General features: G+C 42.5%; 2 protein-coding genes across 4 annotated transcripts; one reads left to right on the forward strand and one right to left on the reverse strand.

The window, feature by feature from the left end:
- The first annotated feature begins 5 nt into the window (after positions 1 to 5).
- On the forward strand, positions 6 to 15,044 carry LOC146361822 (uncharacterized). 2 transcript variants are annotated; one of them, XR_014799383.1, is made up of 3 exons: positions 6 to 84; positions 14,381 to 14,749; positions 14,833 to 15,044. XR_014799383.1 is itself a non-coding variant. In XM_084920633.1 (2 exons), the coding sequence occupies exon 1, from the start codon at positions 12,679 to 12,681 to the stop codon at positions 13,393 to 13,395; it is 717 nt and encodes a 238-aa protein (XP_084776759.1). In that variant the 5' UTR covers positions 10,380 to 12,678; the 3' UTR covers positions 13,396 to 14,749; positions 14,833 to 15,040. The 2 variants fall into 2 exon arrangements, 1 of the variants encoding a protein (XP_084776759.1); XM_084920633.1 differs by lacking the exon at positions 6 to 84 and having other exon boundaries at positions 10,380 to 14,749; positions 14,833 to 15,040.
- On the reverse strand, positions 399 to 10,372 carry plin3 (perilipin 3). Of its 2 annotated transcripts, none has more exons than XM_084920630.1 (8): positions 10,269 to 10,372; positions 5,594 to 5,681; positions 5,178 to 5,373; positions 4,762 to 4,844; positions 4,097 to 4,328; positions 3,044 to 3,387; positions 1,770 to 1,985; positions 399 to 1,028 (listed from the first exon to the last, which is right to left on the reverse strand). In XM_084920630.1, the coding sequence occupies exons 2-8, from the start codon at positions 5,660 to 5,662 to the stop codon at positions 891 to 893; spliced, it is 1,278 nt and encodes a 425-aa protein (XP_084776756.1). In that variant the 5' UTR covers positions 5,663 to 5,681; positions 10,269 to 10,372; the 3' UTR covers positions 399 to 890. The 2 variants fall into 2 exon arrangements, with proteins under 2 accessions (XP_084776756.1, XP_084776755.1); XM_084920629.1 differs by having other exon boundaries at positions 1,770 to 1,988.
- Positions 15,045 to 20,709: the final 5,665 nt, after the last annotated feature.

Raw genomic sequence — 20,709 nt, forward strand, 5'->3', positions numbered from 1 at the left:
ACCGCCAGTGTCAGCCCTCAGAGCGACGGGCCAGCACAGCAAACTACACCTACACCACCACCACAGCTGATCATCACACACAAGGTCAGAACAGCATCGTTCGGCCCCAGTCCCTCTGTGGACACGATCCCTGACTTTGGCCTTTTTATTTAGGAGTTTTAATGTTACAGTTAATTTGTTTTGTGTTATTGATCTAATGCTGCTTCTTGAGTTCCACATCCACAAAAAGACTTCTATTTTTGTGATGAAACAGGGAAATCAATCATTTCTTCTTCACAAAACAAATAATCTCTCTAGACTTATTTTTATCCTCATTTTAATGTTTGACGCCATCTCCTGTTTCTAACCTGTGTGTGAGGCTGTTTCCAAACATAAATAAAGAGTCACTCGCTCATACATGATTCTGCAGTGTTAGAAATTTATTTACATATCAGTTTACTGACAATTAACTGTTTCCAGAAAGAGAATACTGAAGGTAAAATTCGAAAACAAATGAAATGCATCTGATTCAAGATGTCCTCATGTCTTTTCTATATTATTTTTCCCATAAGCCACTAGATTTTACTTTGTTTTGGGAAGGTTTTGAATTCCTTCCTAACAAAAATGTTTAAAGACACAGATTAATCTTTCAGAGATTAAAAAACAAAACAAAACAAAAAAACCCAACAAATCTACCATAAATAATAAAGTGCAAAACCATGATTTCCTAAGGCCACATTTTAGATTTTAACTTCTGCATGATAAATGTAGTGTCAAAAACTGATAGAATTATGATGATGACAGCTTTTCATGAATATTATGGCACCTATTTTGAGCTGGTCCATCAACATCTAGAAATAATCCCCTAACACCACTTTGAATCATCTCAGGAGCACAGGAAGTCTTCGCGTCTACTCGTTTGGTCCGGCCTTCTCTGCCACGTCGCCCTCTGCATGCTCAGTGATCTGAGGAGCGAACGGTCCCACCAGCCAGTTGAGCGGCGTGTTGTGCAGTAGATAGTCCATGACACCATCCACAGACTTCTGAACCTGGGATGGACACACACAACAGTAAAGTTTTAATAAAAAAAAATGTACAGTTAATAAGAGGATAAATGATCTGAAATAATACTGAACATCATCACAGATTGAAAACAAATTAGTTGCACTGACTAGCCACTTTATTAGCCAATTGTTAATGCAAATAGCTAATCAGCCAATCACATGGAAGCCACTCTCTGCATTTCGATGTGGTCAAGACGACCTGCTGAGGTTCAGATGGAGCATCAGAATGGGAAAGAAAGATTATTAGAAACTGCTGATCTGCTGGGCTTTTCCTACACGACCATATCCAGGATTAAGAATGGTCCAACAAATAAATTAATAATATTATCCAATGTGTAAGACAGCAGTTCTCCAGATAAAAATGCCTGGTGACATCACAGGAAAATAACCAGACCTTGCTGCCAGACTGTGTTGAGCTCACATGAAAGCAACAGTAACTCAAATACCAGTAATTAGGCCTTGTACAAACAAACAAAAAAAAAAAAAAAAAAAGAGGGTTCAACACAGCAGTAGCAAGGTGTACCTAATAAAGTGGTCGGTAAGTGTATAACATACACTTGAATGTCGTAGCATCAGCAGTGCATGGGACTTTCCAGTGACATTACACAAGAACTAACATGGAGAGTGATGGCGCTGTGGGTGAAACTAAAAACTCGAGCTATGAGCTACATTTAATTAAGCAGCTGCACAGCTGGAGCAGTAAAGACAGCAAAGCATGATGCGTACTTGGTTCAGCTGATGACGGCTCCGATCGAGGAGGACTGGTGTGATGGTGCTCGTGTTCCTCATAGAGGAATACAGCTCCTCGGCAGACTGTCGAGCCGCGGTCAGCTGGTCCTGGACTGTGCTCGGCAGACCTTTAGCACTTGAAACCACGCTGGCACACGCCGACCGCAGCTGGTCGCTCAGACCACGCACCATAGAGAGGGTCTGCCTTTCAAGCTGCTGTGAACGTAAGTGGAAACAAAAACCAAATGAATAAAATGTAAAGCTATGATAACGGGACAGTCCAAATGTAAACAGCACAACAATGACACAGAAGGAAATGACGGTGGAAAATAAATAAAAAGCTCTCAGAGTGCGAACCTATGCCAAGCAAGCTCACTCTCTGGGCAGCATTTATTTAAGGGGATATATTAATATTGTTTTCTTTGTTCTTTTTGAATGTACTTCAACAAGTTTTTAGTGCAGTAAAGACAAACATTATCTAGGAGCAGATCGTGGATTGATCTGTAAGTAACTGGACATTATTCATAGAGATTATATCATATAATACATTTCTAATTAACTAGGCAGCTCATTCCCTTTCTTTTGACAATGTCTTTAACACACACATTCTGTGATCAACTTGACAGACAGGCAGATGTGAAATGTAAATGTTGCCAGGACAAACAAAGGCAAAAGAATTAAGCCGTTTGAAACAAAAGACATGAAAATTTGACCTTATGACCTTGAGGAGGTCATAAGGTCCAAAGTAATTTGATATTTAGAATTCCCATATTTCATTCCCTATATGCCTGAAGGTTCTCAATACAAACAAAGGCTGTAATAACGTATAATGTTAATAATGTTTTTTTATACATTATCACGTCAACCTTCAAAAATCAGTCTATTTACCTTGAAGGAGAGGTCAGAGGTCAAATGTGGACATCACATTTTGGGTTGTCTAGACCACAATACTAAATTTTGCTCTACAAGGGCCTGATTTCCACTTACGTGGGCATTACACTGCCACTGTGCTATCAAAATTAAACAAATGTTCTCATATGTGGATCTCATTTTCTAAGAAACAAAAATCAGGTTAAAAAATATCAATAAATAAATCAGGTAATTCTTTGTTTTTACCTTCATCAGGTTCCAATCAGCCCAAATAGCAAAGAAATTAAAAATGCATGACATGAAAGAGTTCGGGTCTTAGGAGGTCAAAGTAAAAATGCTGCTATGAAACATATCTGTAAAACACAGCTGAATAATCGGTTTCAAAGACTTTCGGTCCTGACCTCAGACTCATTTTTGGTCCCGTCTGGCTCTGGCTCCGTCTGCCCATCATGTTCTCCGTGCTTCTGCTTCCACTCGGTCCAGCGCTGCAGGAGTTTCTCCGAGGCTCCTCCTATCTGGTTACCTGCTGAACCGAGACTGGCGCGGGCGCTTTCTAGCAGGTCCAGAGTGTTGGTAATCTGAGCCACCGTACCATAGGCCGCGTCCCGGTAGTGACGTGCCCGATCCAAAGACTGCTGAAGAGCTCGTTCCTGTACCTTAGCGGAGAGTTTCCCCAACCGGACAAAGTAGCTGGGGTTGTCTGAAGAGGTAGCTACCTCGCTGCTGGCAGGTTCGGCCACAGCAGCTGAAAGAGGCGAGTGCTAAATCAGATGTGTGACCCTGACATTACTAACAGAAATAGACCATTAAAATATGTAGCATCTTCATTGCACAGGGTGTTGGGTATGTCATGACTGATGGAAACACTTTCCCCCCCATCTGTTTGAAGTTTTGCTGCTAAGAGCCACTACAGAGCCTCTGATCAGTTCTGTGCAAGAAAAAGGACATAACGCTGCATCACTGTGCTTTCATTAAAAGCCACTTTGATGGTTAAAGGAGCAACTTCAACTGTGCTGCTGCCACAGTTGCAATTGTGCCACATAGCTATAATCAGAGACGGGGCTCTTTCACAGCTTCCACAGTGGAGTATGGCAGGTTGTCATGATAACATGACATCACGGTAGCAGGTGTCAAAGCTGCGAGTGCTGGAAATTGCAGGTACTTTTTGGGCCAAGTCAACAGAAGGGAAGTTCACTGGAATGCCCTGCCTCTCTATGAATAGCACCGACCATCCACGTGTTCAGTCACGGTGGTCGAATTCAACAGTCATGATGACCACCCCCCATTTCACCAGATTACCTCATCCTGCTTTTATGACTTTTATTTTTTGGGATAATCTCAATTATTCATTTTTTAAACCTTTATCTGTCAAGACATTCATATAATTCAACAACAGGCAAACGGGTTCATTACCACCCAGTGTTTTCGATAAAGTGATTAGTACAGCTACTGACCCAGCTCCCTCTCAGTGAGCGGTAGGTTCTGGTCGACCCAGTCCTCGGATCGGCTGAGGGCCAGGCCCATCCCACTGCTAACCATCTGGCCCATCCTGGTGCCCATGACTGTGTTGATTCCTCCGCTGACTGCTGCCCGGGTCAGCTCGACGCCACCCATCACAGCCCCCACCACGGCTTCTTTGGCCCCTGCCACAGACTGGTACACCATTCCCACTGTGTCTGACACCACCTGAGGAAGTCGAGATAAGATAATTACCTTCTTTTGAAAACCAACGTGGTGCCGGAGCTCGATTTGGTGCCGACTATAATAAATAAATAAAATTCTGCCACGACTTTCTTCCTCTGAAATTACCCCAGTGTTTATCATTAATGCTAGCTGATAAACTGTGCTCATGCTGCTGTAAAATGCTGCCACTACTCAGTTTGAATTAGTGCCAGCAGTGACAACACGTTAGTGGAGGTAAATCTGCAATGATGAGTGAAGCATTTTGCATTTTCTGTATTGTCAAAATCATCCAGAATGCACCAATACGAAGAAAACAAGCACATGATGGAGGCCAGAGAGCTGTTTTCTTTATCAAGTCTATCATTTTGGATTTTTATGACAGCATTTAAGCACAATAGGGTTAGGTTTTTTTGATGCTACATTAAAACATTCTGACCTTGTCTGCTGGTTGGTGAAGAATAGGCAACTTTTCTTCCATCTTATCCAATCCTTTCAAAGCGTACTCGTTTGCAGAGGCAACTGCAACAAGTGCACAACAGAAGGACAAGACGAGAATCAGTCAAAGTAATACCACTCAGTAAAAAACAGGCATCGTGTCAGGTTTACAGTACAGTTAGAACTGGATGAGTGTCAGAGATTCAAATTACACCACGATTAAATTTGGAAAGTTTATTCTCATGACAATAAAAGAAACACATTCTTATGATTCTATTGCATTCCATCCCTGAGGCAGCAATGGATTTGACTTCAGCTTCTCACCTTTAATGCGCAACCAGCATGAAATATTTGTTTGAGGTACATCTTTGTGCGATTATCATACGTTACATCGGATTTGCAGAGACGGGAACCTACGCTGTGGCTCGATCATGTTCAAGAGAGGTTTGGTCCCTGCGGTGGCAGCTGCCCCCAGAGTCCGGACCCCGCTCTCGGCTACATCCATCACTCCCTTCAGCAGGGGAACGCTGTCTTTGGTGGTACTGTAGGCGTTTGAAACCACCTCGCACGCCGAACTGACCAAGGGCAAGTTGCTCACTCGTGAAACAACAGTCTAGGACAAAAATAGAACCATCGCTGTTATTGAAAGCACAATCCTGTCTCACAGTACAGTATAGTTCAGCTCTTTTCAGGTCTGTATTAGTAATCAATAAGGAATACTGACTAATTTCCAAGAGTAGATGATCAAAACGGGGAAATATCAAGTGTCAAATGAGTTCACAGTAGACTCGTGTTATGTATTAGGGATCATTTCAGGTCACAGTGCCCCTCACCTGCTGCTCTCCATTAGCTGGTTCTGCTGCCGGAGCTGCACTCTCATTAGTCTTCCCGCTGTCTGCCATTGTGACTGCTGGATTCAATCTGTGTCGTGGAATACAGAGTGTCAGAAACAGAGACTCGCCTCACATTGCCCACTGTGCATGATGAAATAACAGCTTTCTCTATGATACTCTGTGTTTAAATAGCTGGTATACTTTATCTCGCAGCAATCTTTGTCCTGTCAGTTTAATGCATGCAGAAAGGCAGCTCAGCCACGCCAAATTCATTTGTCAACACTATGATGCAACACAGACGAAACTACATTAAAAACTGAAACTGATATATTTGGAAGTGAGTATTTTCTTGTCAACTTCCAGCATCATTAAAACAAAGCCATGTATGAAGCAAGAATTAATGAGACAGGTGTTTGTTAAGTTGAGGCGTAAGCATTATGCATACGTAATCGCTGACCTTGTGATTTTTAAGCTCTTCTTGCATGATTATCTGTGTTTGAAGGAAAGATTTGAGCCAAAATCTGATTCAAGACTGCAAGAATAAAAGCCTGACATTTTAACAGCTCTTCACAGCAGTTAGGGTAACATGACTAACATCACTGGCAGCAGCAGCTTCAAATGAAAACTCCCAAGAATGATTTATGCTTTGAAGTGTATTAGAAATAAGGAAAGTACAAATGGCTGGACGACACATCGCAAGTCCCTGTTGTTACTAAAAAGAGTGAGACAAAAATCATCTGGGGCTTATTCCTTTAATTCAATTCTTGGACTTCTAAGTGCGAGCACAGCTCCCTGACAGAACACGGATCCTCATATTTTTCTTGCACTCGCATTCAAAACGAAGGAAAAGTGACTACAACATAAAAAGAAAATAGGGATGATAAATCATGCGAGAGAACTCTGTGGTTATGAAAGTTCCGATAATTTCAAATTATGGATGAGAGTCCGAGGAAAATCAGAACTAATGGCACGAACCGTGGTCCCGCAGGGCACTGAGTGTTCACGAGCTCTCGTGGCGGCTTGCAGGCAGAATGGACGACATCTGATATTATTAATCTAACGGGAAACGGCGAGCAGTGCTGCGCTGGTGTCAAATATTTCTTTAAATGAGAACTAGGCCAAAATAATTACTCAAGTGAAAAACTACCATATTACATGAATACAATGAAAAAGTGTCTTAAATGAAGATCAAATGTAATACTTAACTGGGCCATGCAACGCTGTAAAATTAATCAGCAATTTATTCCGTTTCACTGCAGGTCGTTTCAACCCTAGCCAGCCTGTCGTGTCTCTTCTAGGAATGGGAATTAGGATTTATAAAAACCTGTATCAGAAGCACCATAAAAATAATAATAATAATAATAATAGAAAAAATAATGTGTTAACTCATGCAAATATACATGGAAACAGTATATGAAAAATTTGGTGTATGCAGCTTTATCCTTCAGCTCAGTCTGAACTCTGAGCAGCTCTCTGTGAGGCTCTTCAGGAATAGTTCTCCAGGCTTCTTGAAGGACATTTTTTAGCTCTTCTTTGGGTGTTTCTGCCTTTTGTTCTCTTCACACTGCTTCAATAATACTGAGGCCCAGGCTCTGGGGAGGCCGATCCATGACTGACTGTTCCACTGTGTGTTTTTCTACCCAGATGTGCTGAATAAACTTCAGCCTTTCCTCCCTGTTTCCCTTCATCAAGAAAGGCTTCCTGACAGCCGCCCTTCCACCGAGACATTTTCTGATGAGGTGTCAGTGAACAATAGACAGATCAGCTGAAGGTCCAAATCATCCGTCTGGCCTTTGCTGAATTTTTTGTCCTGTTTATTAATGACATGACTTTCAGATATGGTTACTCTGCTGTAGATAGTTTAGTTTTTTTTTTTTTTTTTTTTGAAAGACCTCACACTTCTTAGGTAAACATACCATACCAAGATGCCAAGTTTTCACCTAACAGCTCTTTGGGAATCTCGATTCATTTATCCTTCATTTCACTAGCTGGGCCCACATCCTCATTTTAGGTTTGACAGCGTTTTAGTAGGTAAAAGTGAATGCTTTGACATGAATTGAGCTGCGGTTTGGGGAAGGCCTCAAAGGGGACTGGCGGTGGCTCCCGGGCCTGGCAGATCCCCATGCACTAAATAGAAATGAAGAAGTTAAATAATTGAGAACAAGGAGTGAGGGAGGGTTGGGGCACGTAAACGAGAATGAACAGCTTGCAGAACTGGGGGAACCTATATAGATGACAACCGGAAGGAGCGAGTTTGGAGGCGCGGTCCTGCTCCTGAAATTCCGATACATTATCTCCAATTATCCAAAGAAAAAAGGACCAAATGATGTCTTTTTGGGACAAGCTGTTGGTAACAAAGTGCCTAAAGAGACCATTTAAAGTTCATCCTGTTTCCAAGTCTTCTGTTATGTGTGGACAAATGAGTCATAGGTCACGTTACGTGGCCAAACAAACAAAAAAGATTCAACAGCGAGATACAAGAACTGAATAGGAAAGGAAATAAAGTGAAAAAGAAAAAGAAAACCTTTCAAAGACCTTGAGAAAGCCTGGACTTTCTGTTTTGTTTCCAAAAGCCAGACTTTCTTGAAATATTATTATTATTATTATTTTTAAGAAATTGGGGGTGGCTCAAGACTTTTGCACAGTACTGTATTTTTAAATTAGGGTCTCATATAGAAATAATATTCTTTACAAGTTAAAGAAAATGCATTGAGTTTTATTTAATGAGGTAATACAATCTCATTAGCTTCACTGTACTCTGACCAATTTTTCTTAGGTGGGTAGTCACTCCCCCCAAAGGACAACTCCTGAGCTAGGAAAACCTCAGAGTAGGTAGACTCATCACATCACATTGAACAACGAGGGGATATTCAGTTTGGTAATTAGCGCACATGCACGCACACGCACATACCTGTCTTTGTATCTTAAGCGTATAGTTAAGACAACAAAGAGATACAAGCAAGAGAAGGAAGGAGGAAATAGGCCCGTTAGCCAGTTGGAAAGAAACATCTGCAGCAAAATCCGTCCCTTCTCCCTTTGGTGCCTGCAACATGTGGATGGCATCTGCTTGCGTTCTGCCAGATGGCATACAGACACAAATGGACTCCACCTGTATTAACTGGGATGCTGTTAACAAGCGTCTGACATGCATGACCTGATGTACACAACAGAAGCAGATGAATGGGAGAAGTATGAGTCCTGAGATCGTCCTGCTGGAGAAACAGCCAGCAGCATCCTGAGGTGTGCAGCCAGCCAGCGGCAACCTGAAGTCAGTGCTCAGGTCGGCTTCATCGACCTGACAGGAGGCGGCGATCAGCAAGAGACGAGCCTCAAATCCAACAGCCTCAGCCACGACTGGCATTTTTATAGAGCTACTATTCAATCATTTCACACATTTTGGATGTCAGTGTGAATAAAATCATTTAACTTTTGTTTTTCGTGAGCTCTGGCAATCCAGAAGAGATCTTTCTGGCCTGTGCGTGACTCAGAATTACACGTTATTGCAACAGCTTGGTTGAGCAACGCCGGTTTTTTTTGTTTTCCTGAGTGGCAGTTGATGAGATCTTCACCAGTTTTATTACAAAGCAAAGTCTGACACTGTGCACCCTGATATCAAGTGCGAGATGAACCTGCGATAACAGTACAAGTTATGAAGAAGGCTTTTATGCAACACAACCGGCTGCTTTAGACTTCTCAAAATGATCATCTCACTGACAACTGAATCCAGTAAAGTGGCCATTAAAATCCTATCAAGCCTCTTCCTACTGCATTGTGTGTGACATCCTTGCAGTGTTGGGCCACATCAGGGGTATGGGGAAACTACTGTGTATTAGCCAGAGCTAAAACTCAAAGTCTTGATATCAAAAGTGACTTCGCTTTATCGGAAACTACTGAGACACTTATGTTATCTTATGTAGATTAAAGGGAAATCTTGAAAGGGTTAGTGTTTTCTATGCTTTAGTTTCACCTAAAAAAGACACAGATGTGTAATGTTATTTTGCATGGGCTGGAAAGCAGTCAGAGCCCTGCAATGGTCCCTGGATTTATTTGATGGGGTCACCCGACGATTTAAAAGAAGTGAAACATAATGTGGTCTACTGAGCTCTGGGTTTTATCTTGTGAAACCATCCACCGAAAATATCCACTGAAAAATGAATCCGAGTGGGAAAAGTCACTAGCTGTCTGAACTACTCAGAGCACATGCCCACACACTGAGGCCACAACCGAAAATGAAATCTCACAACAACAGATTGCCTGATTTTGAAAGGCTCAGAAGCTAAAAAAAGATTCAGGTAACCGAGTGCACAATATTAGTTTAAGCAAAGGCTCTGAGCAGCATGACGATGATTCCCAGCAGAGCTAATCAGGTCCGTCTTTCATTGCTTCCCCTTTCTGCTCGGTGAACTTTCACCCATGTGAGGAACTATGACTCGTTACTTAACACAGCAACAAACAAACGGCTTCTCCGAATCAGTCTCCCGATCTGTGCCTTAGCTTTTCGTCTTCATGGGGTTCTCTTTAAAAGAAAAGCTGTTTCCGCAGCTTTAACTGGACGTAAGACCGAAGGCTAAAGCTCAGCTGGACAACCAGCACGAGTTAGTTGGTTAAAAAGCTTAAAAACATGGCTCTACGACTGCTGTCAGGACGGAACACACCTGTGGGATGAGCCACTCACCTGCCTGGGAGCCTGCTGGTTCTCGGTCTTGTGATGACCTGCTGTGTTACTTCCGGTCAGTGACCCGGTCTACCCCGCCTCAGAGCCTTTATAGTGCACTGCTGCGCTACTCTTCAACACAGGGGAGGAAGGCGGAGCCTAAGACTGGCTTACAAACTTTCAGCCAATTAAATCACAGCACGGAAGTGCCCGTCACTGCAGGCCCCGCTGGCTCACGGTGTTGTGCCAGAACTTTCCAACATTTCTGTGACTTTTCTGTGTCACAGATGTGCTTACACGGATAAACGAGCAGTGGTCACCGGGGTTTATAAGCTGTTTATGTATGAAAAAAAAAAAGAAAGAAGAAGAAGACTCCTTTTATAAGCATATTTGTGACTTTGTGTTATTGTTCCTAAATTATAATGAACCGAGTCCTTTTTTGGTCACTTCTAACGTCTTGACAACACTTCCAGCTTCCAGTTTGGATTCAGAAGACAGACATTGTCTCTGCTTTTAAGATTAGGCTTCAAACTTTCCTTTTCGCTACAGCATATAGTTAGGGCTGGATCAGGTGACCCCAAATTCCCCCTTATGCTGCAATGGGTGCAGGCTGCTGGGGGATTCCCATGATGCACTGAATATTTCTTCTTCAGTCACCTTTATCACTCACTATGTGTTAATAGACCGCTCTGCACTGAATCATACTTGTTATCAATCTCTGGCTCTCTTCCACGGCATGTCTTTTATCCTATCTTCCTTCTCTCATCCCAACTGGTCCCGACAGATGGCCGCCCCTTAGCCTGGTTCTGCCGGAGGTTTCTTCCTGTTAAAAGAGTTTTTCCTTCCCACTTTCGCCAAAGTGCTTGCTCATAGGGGGTCAAATGATTGTTGGGTTTTTCTCTGTATATATTATTGTAGGGTCTACCCTACAATAATATAAAGTGCCTTGAGATGACTGTTGTTGTGATTTGGCGCTGGATAAATACAACTGAAAATAAAATAAAATTGAATCTTATATTTTAGTTACAATATCTGCTGCTGCCCTCTTGACCAGATCTCTCATGAAAAAAACATTTTAATGCCAGACCTGGATAAATAAAGGATATATAAAAATTATGCTACCAAAAACTGATTAACTTCTACTTCATGATAAAAAAGTTTAAAATGACTCATGAGAGCTATATCTGGTATAAGTTTGAAATTCATTTATAACAGTTTAAATACAGGTGATCATTTTTGGAAATATCAATCATTTTTTGGCACCACACTGGTCCCTTTATTTCTCAGTTGATGCTTGCATGGACTTTTTATCCCAGATTTGCTAAATATACTAAACTCTGATCATGTGTTGTATGACTGATTATAAATTAGTGACCGAAGGGAACAGTCACTGGTTTTATTCGCTCAGCCACTGAAGTAAACTCATTCATAATGTGATGCATTCATAGACTACACATAAAGGCTTTCATTTGTAATCTGAGCAGAACTTACACTATAAATCTTTCTGAAATATATTTGGGCTGTCTTGGATCAGTATGTTTAAGAGCTAAGATCTGCCTGAAGATTTTCACTGATTTTTAAGTCAGGGGAGAGTGAGGGAGCTCCGAGAGAGCTTCCCCTTCAGTGTGTTTCCTAAGGCTCAGGGTGGATCTGGAAAAAGGGTGACAAAAATTCATTTTCCCAAGGGGCCACGTGAGAAACTGGGACTGTTGTTGAGGGCAGCAACAATCATTCTATCCACCGTCTTCTGCTTATACAAGGCAGCAGGCCCTGACAAGGTGTGTCCTAGGATGCTAAAGGCGTGTGCTGCTGAACTTGGGGAGCCGCTACAACGAGTCTTCAACCTCAGCCTGCGACTGGGGAGAGTGCCCGCCCTATGGAAGACATCCTGCATCGTCCCGGTCCCCAAAAGGAACCGGCCCAATGAGCTGAATGACTTCCGACCGGTGGCACTGACGTCACATCTTATGAAGACTCTAGAGCGGCTCTTCCTTAACCTCCTCCGACCACAGGTACAACATGCCCAGGACCCACTACAGTTCGCCTACAAGGCAGATGTCGGTGTGGAGGATGCCATCCTGTACCTCCTACACAGAGCCCACTCACACCTGGACAAGGGAAAAGGCACGGTCAGGATCCTGTTTCTTGACTTTTCCAGTGCCTTTAATACAATCCGGCCCTGTCTGCTCCAGGAGAAACTAAACAGGATGCAGGTGGAGACCCCTGCCTGGTCGCTTGGATCTCCGACTACCTCACCGACAGGCCACAGTACGTCAGGCTGAAGGACATCACGTCGGACACTGTGGTCAGCAGCACAGGAGCACCACAGGGAACTGTGCTGTCCCCACTTCTCTTCACCCTGTACACCTCTGACTTCTGCTATAACTCTGAATTATGCCACATTCAGAAGTTTGCAGACGACACGGCCATCATGGGGTGTATCTGGGATGACCAGGAAGAGGAGTACAGAAGTCTGGTGAGGAACTTTGTCACATGGAGTCACACAAACCACCTGCAACTCAACACTTCAAAGACCAAGGAACTGGTTGTGGATTTCGGGAGGTCCAGACCAGGTCCACTGCCAGTTCAGATAGAGGGAGAGGAGGTGGAGGTGGTCAACACATACAAGTACCTCGGGCTGTGGGTGGACAATAAACTGGACTGGTCATGCAACACGCAGAACCTGTATAAAAAAGGCCAAAGCCGACTGTACTTCCTCAGGAGGCTGAGGTCTTTCAACATCTGCAGGAAGCTCCTGAGGATGTTTTACCAGTCAGTGGTCGCAGGAGTCCTTTTCTATGGCGTGGTGTGCTGGGGGAGCAGCACAGCAAAGAGGGACTCATCCAGACTGGAGAAACTAATCAGGAAGGCTGGCTCTGTGGTCGGCATGAAGCTGGACACTCTGGTGACAGTGGCAGAGAAGAGGACCTTAAAGAAACTGATGGACATTATGAACAATGGCGGGCATCCTCTGCACACGGTCGTAAACAATCAGAGGAGCCTATTCAGCGACAGGCTGCTTCTCCCCAAGTCAAAAACCAACAGACTTAAAAACTCCTTTGTCCCACACACCATCAAACTGTTTAACTCCTCACTGGAGGGGAGAGGGAGGAGAAACAGGGGGACAAGGGAGGGCGGGAACAACTGAGTTGTAGGTGCTTTTCTACACTGTGCAATATTTGCAATATTTGCAATATTTGTTTTTTGTTTTGTCTTTTTTTCTTATATTTGACTGTGCAATAACCACTGTGCAATATACTCACTCAAATGAGCAATCCTATTTATCCATATTGTATATTCTGTATCTATATATGTGTATATGTGTATATATGGTGTATTTATGCTTATATCCTTACTCTCATTCCCCTTAATGTATCTGTAACATGCAACTTCTTTCGGTGCTTTGCTACTGGAAACTGAATTTCCCGGAGGAACCCACCCGAGGGATTAATAAAGTTTCATCTAATCTAATCTAATCTAATTCTGGGTTGTTGGGCGAGAGGCGGGGTACACCGCGGACAGGTTGCCAGCCGGTCACAGGGCTAAAACAGGGAGACGGACGACCGTTCACACTCACACCTGCTCTGGTGGATAACCTCACCTTTCCTTTGACAGTCTGCATGTAGGAATTGCTGATATTTACTAAACTGATTCTCTCAGAAATGTTTCCTGTGCCAGCGGCTGCCCCATAAATCTGAAAGCAGGCGTTTTCTTTTGCTCAAACACACATTTGGTCACATGACTCGTTTCCACAGGGTTTACTGAAGCACTGTTTGCAAAGGTGAGACTCTGACCTTTGTGAAAAGGTCTCCAGTGAGGTTTGCAGTGCAATGATGCATTGATGCAGCTCCTTTGGATTCACATGCTTTTCTTAATAACGGAGCAAACTCTCGTGTCTCATGACGGTCGCCGCATGTGGCTGATCTTCTGTCTGCACCTTCACCTCACTCGTTTAGCATCCATAACTTTCATGTGGACCAATAATGCATCACTTACTATACAACAATGCTGCAAATGTGTCTTTGTGTTTCTAAGAGAATATCAAGCAGAACATACTTGTTCATTCTATTTTGCAATTAGGAAGTCTATCCATTTTTCATATATGTTAATGGGGCATTTCTTTATCCACGCAGCTTCATCTTCATTCTAACTGCGTGCAAACTCAGCTGACTGATGGAGGCTGCGAGATGAGGCATTGTACTATGAGAACGCACCAGAAGAATAGGTTTGTCAGGGTCCTGGGTCGGAGTGACCCAGGATCCCTGAGCAGTTATGAATTATATTATTATTGTATGTATATTTGGTGTTGCTGTCTTTCTCCCTGTTTGCGTGTGTGTGTATATGTGTTTCTGCGGGCGCCTTCAGGCCTGGTGGGTGTGGCCCTGCTGGGGACTGGCCACACCCGAAGCCACGCACCTGCTGCTGATCAGGCCTCGTCGGGGGAGCTACTTAAGAGAGTCTTGGAGCTCTCACCGACGCGGGATCATTCCGTGAGACTCCATGTTAGTCATCCTGTTGAGCTGAGTTAATGTGTGTATGCCCGCGGTTATATGTGTCCTGACGGCTGCGTCTATTGTGTCCCCAGGAGAAGTGTGGAGCGCCAGACAGCAGCCAGCACGAGGAGTGCTGAGACACGGGAGCGGAGAGCACTGAGACACGGACTGGTCACGGAGAGACACGACACGCGAGTCAGGGAAAGCACGGGGATTTATTGTTGTTTTGTTCCATCACTGTAAATAAACGCACTGCTTGTACATAGAGCACCGCGCCTGGGTCCTCCTTCCCCACACCCCCCACGGTTTGCCATGCTAAACCGTGACAAGGTTAGAGAGAGTTAAATGTCAGACTATAACTGATCTCATGTATAAAACCCACCTGACTGACTGATGATCCATATATTTATATAAAAGGTAAATAGATTTGTGCATGTAATGTTGTATCATCATTAAAGCTATATTAACTTAAAGCAGAGAGTACCAGCTACACACCATATTTAGCCTTTTCTTGCAGCCTTTTCTTGCAGCCTTTCTTCATTCATCCCCTTTCTGTGGGATATGTGTTTATATCACGTGTTAATGGGTCAGTATTATAAGCGATAAGAGACCTGATGTGTGCTGTCGGTGTCAGAGGGGCTCTCCCCGTCACAGCTGAAAGTCAGGCAGCCTGTTTCATGCAGTTAATGCAGTAAACCTTGAGAGGGCAGTGTTTACCCACGGAGTCAGCTGTTTCTGTGGCCTCACCCACACAGACGCTTCACATTTACATCCCTAAGATCTTTCTCTTCTGCAGATGCACCACAAATCCAGAGCAGAGGGCCTATTTTGCATTAAATATTAAACAATAAAATATTTAAATATCTGCTGGGAAATGGGAATGCGGACGGCAAAGGAAGACAGACAATACTTCCTTCCATTTAAAGAACTTATTGCACGGACTGTGAGGTGATTTCTGCATAACCTTTGTACTTAGAGTGGGATTCAGACAATGCAGTGTGTTTTATCGCAGTAAGGCCAGTACAATGACTTCCTCTGCTGGATGCTGTGTATCATCATAACAAGAACTCTATTAACTTACCCTTTTCATTTAGAGAGGATTTTCATTATTCAGGCCATTACAGTTTTCATTATGGCTCTCTGTATTTCCCCAAATGGCTGCAGTAGGCTCCAGAGAAAGGAAACTGATTACCGCTAATGTTCACATCAGATATTCATCGAACGGGACCTGTTGTAACTATGTTTGGGCCTGCTTCATTATCCAGCAGTAACAGTTCGGGTTGTGACATCACACCAGCAGACAGGTCAAAGTCACAAAAAGCACAAAGAGACGAGAAACGTAGGCTTGTTGTCTCGACCACAGCTCTGTTACTCCTTTGCCTCTGAGTGGCCAAGCTGCTTCAGCCTCTGTTTACCTTTAAGCATAATCCATACACATGCATGCACACTCCCCTGCAATGTGAGCCCAGAAGTCTCTCATCTGTTCCTGCTTAACTCTTGACTCTGCTTCACTGGATCAGTTGATTGAGGTCAGAATTGTTCTGGAAATTGAGTAATTGAAGATTAGTAGATAACAGGAAAATCACTCATCCCTCAGAGTAATATGATCACACCACTGTCCCCCCCTTGCTCTCCCCTCTCTTTCTTTTTCCTGAAGACATACCTTTCAAGATCAAAGCAATAAATTGGCAATCTGAAGAAATTTTTAATGGATGCGAGAGCAGAACCTGAAAATATTTATATAGATTTCATCTTCAGCCGCCTGTTTTTTTGTCAGAGTATTGACTTGGGCATTCATTTAGCCACAAGTGGGCATAAAATAAAACCAATAAATCGTACAAAAACCAATCCAGTGCCCAGTATTGTACATACAGTGCGATGCCGTATTGTAGCATACACATTTGAATCAAGTATTCATTGAAATTACTCCATGAAACCCACAAAAAAATCTGTAATTTTGATAAGTTAATAACCATAAATGCTTTAAGATGTTCGGTCTCTGTTGGCGTTTTACTCACAGCATTTGGTTGAATGATTAATTGTTTCAACAAGATATCCATCACCATCAAAACACTCATGCAATAATCTGCTGTGGAGTGTAAGGAGCAGTACAGCTATTCTGTAATGAAATTCATTTCCTCTCTTCGTGTTTTCAATTCATCCACAACTCTCAGGTGTGCTGGGAGTGGATCACAACACAAGGATTTCTTACCTCCTGTTTCACCTTCTGCTCTTCACTGTCAACAGGGCTGAAATGGTAGAAATTATCCATCCATCCATTAATAGCTGACCAGCCCTGCTGGGTTTCATTTGCACCATTGAATCTTCCTGAGTCTCATTGAACCACGGAATCTTATTCCCAACATCCTGCAACAAATTTCCGGAGACCTGAAACTAAAGGTATCAGTAACATGCAACATGGCGACAAATCATCTGCAGGGTGAAAGCTGATCTGGACCTTACTACAGTCTTCCCAATAGCACATTAATAAGGCATAACCAAGCCAAAGATAACGCGTCAGAGTGTGAACTTGTCATGGTTAAAGTAATAAAGAGACAGTAAGTTGACCTTGAAGAAGATTTCTGTGAGTACCATATTTATTATTACCATACTTTGTTGATCAGAGTAGCTCGATCTCCTTTTCATGAAGCGCTTTTTTGCTTTCTTTATTTTCCAGTGATAGATATTAAAGCTTATAGGGCAACTTTTCTGTTCACTGCTGCAAAATCAACAGTAATTTTAGCTTAGCCTAGCATAAAGACAAGGTTAAACAACTAGCTGTCAGCTAGCTGTTTAACAGCTAGATAGTCGGCTGTAAGAAAATCTGCCTTTAAGCCCATCATAATCTTACTTATTAACATAATATTATTAACCTGTGTAACAACTACAGCAACCTTTTGGTCACTTTCTGAATAGCCAGCTAGGGCTTTGGGGAGCTAGCCTTCTGGCCCTGATGAAGAAGTTTTGTAATCTGAGCTCACGAAAAGCTAATTATCATTTTAATGCTTTTGGCACAAATGAAGCAAAAGAAGCTGAAGCTAGCCAGCTGTTAGCTTCAGTTATACATTATCTATACACTGCAGTGTATTTCCCAGGTGCAGTGATTTGGTGAATCCATAGACTATAAAAAAGATGGATGAAGCTAGTGCCATGTCGCTTAGTGGTTTTGGACTCATCGTGTTGCCCACTAGCATGTTAGTTTTTCCAAGCCAAAAGTCATCAGTTTAGTGGGTGGAGTGCTAAGTTATTGTCAGCTGATGCTAGCACACCTGGTTACCACGTTCCAAACATATACTGCAAAGATTCATACTACAGTAACATCAGTTACATCAGCTAAATAGCACTAGGAGTGCTAAGAAGCAGACTAATAAGAGGCTGGAATCACAAAACAACACTGAGCAGGCCCGTGTAAAGATGTGTCCTCCAAATAATAACGAGTGATTTCATTTAGTCTGATGATATTAGACACCATCTTTACAATTATTGCTGTCTAGCTTGAGTTTTACATCGTTGTTTTATCTGTTCTGAATATTACAAGAAGGTGGAGGCTGAAAATGAAAACTCACAGAGATCGTTAACTTCGAGCATTAACTTTTTCCAAGACTAACGGCCTTTAATCTTCTGAGTAAAATTGCCCAGCGAGGACAACTTAACTGGCTACAGACGTTTTATGACTGTTGTGCCTTCAGCTTAAAGAATATTGGAAAAGTGATTTGTGGGGAACCTCTAGCAGACCTTAAAAAAACATAATCTAAAAGATTTGTAGCCACAGTTGGAGAACATAGGAGGAACCAGGTCACTGCATACAACATGGAAAGCAGCAAACCAAAAGACAGCCGTATCTTACGACGACCAACAGGTAATCTCAGTCAGGCTGCACAATTTCCTCACACTGTGTTTTATGACTTGCTTTTTGAATGCCCACGGCTGTCTCTCTGGGTCTCCCCTGTTTATTTTGGAGAGCTTATTTCACCCCAGAGCCCTGACAGCGGGTCAGCTGCCACAGCGGAGGTGGTGAGGAAACACGCAACAAGCCGGCTGACCCTGAAATATTTATGCTTCTTTAGTGTTGTGATTGTATGCGTTTTGACAGGGATGGCACATTACTGTGACCTCTTCCCAAACTAAAGGCCCGATGAGCTGCTGTCTGCTCTGACTCGGTTAGGTGAGGCAAAACACAGGATTCCACGAAACATCGATATTCCCAGCTTTTCTTTTTTTACCTCTGCGAAAATAAAAGACACATCAGTATATTTCGGTATTGATCCCATTCTTTTTCTGTCATTTTTTTTGAGGCGTTTTCTTTATCCCTTTCCACAGAATTCTGCAATAATATTGTCTTCAAACCTCTTGGCAGCAAAAATGTACTTTTCTTCTCTCTTCTCTATAAACTTCTCATTTCCTCCACCTTATCACCGCCCTACTTCATCATTCTGGCTGACAGACTGATGGCTGCCTCTGCTGCCACGCTCATCTAGATTGCTCCCAACTAATTTACACCAAGATAATAAGTTTATTAACACTAGTCTATAAAACAGCATATTAAAAACAAATATAGAGATTATTAAAACTTATATATGATCATGTACCATTACAATTATTCTTATACTCAATGCAGAGCTGGCAAGTGGAATAATATATAATGGATAAAAATATGATTTAATATAAAGTGGTTGCTCATTTTGCATAGATTCATAAGCTGAGCAAACATCCTTCCATCATTTATGAAGAAGACTTGTTGTTGCTTTCAACAAAGGCTTCTTGTTCTAAACCCTTTGCTTCTCTGTTTATATATCATGCTGAGAAAACAGAGCTCATTGCGTTGATGTTTTATATGATTTCATATGAATATAGACGCAGTCTCACAGTGTGAATCATACTACCAAGGTCATTTTCTGCATTCGGTTCAGTGCAGCATTATAAAACGGAACAAAGGCAAAATAAAAATGAAGAAATCGGGGATATTCTATGTTTTCCATTTGTATTTGGTGATTTTAAAGAACTCCAGGTGTGAGTCGTCATTGTCACACAGATTCGATTTGTCGTTTTTCATATGCTAAGTAACCAGTAACACATGGCTGCACTCCCAGTTAACTTCTTAAACCTCAGCTATCACTCAAGCAGGTCAAATACTGCAGTTTTCGCTACAAGTCAAATCTAAATAGTTTGTTTGTCGCTTTAAATGATTCATAGTTTTTTCTTATTACTAATGAATTCCTCGGGATCTTGCACATGGACATGCAAAACCATAAAATTCACTGTCCAGACGTGATTCAGCGGAACAGTCTGAATGACTGCTCTAAGGTTACTGGGTCTGATCACATGAGCCCTGCATGTAATCTGCGTCTTTGTTCGCAACTGTGTGAACCGTGTGACTACTTTGGTAAGACAGAAAATGGTCACCCTGGAGAATGAGGCTTCTTTCTTTTGCATTCACATTTCTGCTGAAAAAAAACTTAGCAGTCAAAAGCTCTCCCTGTGAAGAGTTCATCTAACTCTGGCATCAGCATATCCCCTCTTAGCTGCTTCTAACGTGCACACAGAAACACCCAAGGGGGAGGACTGTGCTGCCCTTCCCCTTTTCCCCATGTTGAAAGATTAAAAAGTGCATTCCCCATCAAAGGCTGTATTTTTTCTCCTCCTCTTTTTTTTTTTTTGCAAAGCTTTCTGTCTTTCTCATGGCAGCTCTTCTTCTTTTTATCACGCTCAGGTCTACTGCCTTCCTGCTCTGACACACCAAGTGGGATGAAAGGAAGAGGATGAACAAAACGAATATTTCTTTCTTTATTTATTGTCGGCACACAAACTTTGACAGGAGATGAAACGGTATGAGTTCTTTTGTTGAACATGGCTCAAAGTTTCTGTGTCCTGAATCATTTCTATGCAAAGTAGCTGGAAACAGAATAATAGGGCTAATCTGGGGATTTATAAACAACAACAACAACAGCAAAAAAATAGGTTTTGGAGAG

This window comes from Perissodus microlepis, chromosome 23, assembly GCF_051167445.1.
Source record: "Perissodus microlepis isolate ML-2025 ecotype Zambia chromosome 23, ASM5116744v1, whole genome shotgun sequence".
Taxonomy (NCBI): Eukaryota; Metazoa; Chordata; class Actinopteri; order Cichliformes; family Cichlidae; genus Perissodus; species Perissodus microlepis.

Bases quoted from the DNA above. Each gene is read 5' to 3' on its own strand.
- plin3 (XM_084920629.1), bottom strand. From the start codon at position 5,662: ATGGCAGACAGCGGGAAGACTAATGAGAGTGCAGCTCCGGCAGCAGAA. The intron at 4,329-4,761 runs GTCAGAATGTTT...CGACTTCCTCAG, and splicing joins TTCACCAACCAGCAGACAAG to GTGGTGTCAGACACAGTGGG. The intron at 3,388-4,096 runs GTCAGTAGCTGT...CGCCTCTTTCAG, and splicing joins GCTCACTGAGAGGGAGCTGG to CTGCTGTGGCCGAACCTGCC.
- LOC146361822 (XM_084920633.1), top strand. From the start codon at position 12,679: ATGGGGTGTATCTGGGATGACCAGGAAGAGGAGTACAGAAGTCTGGTG.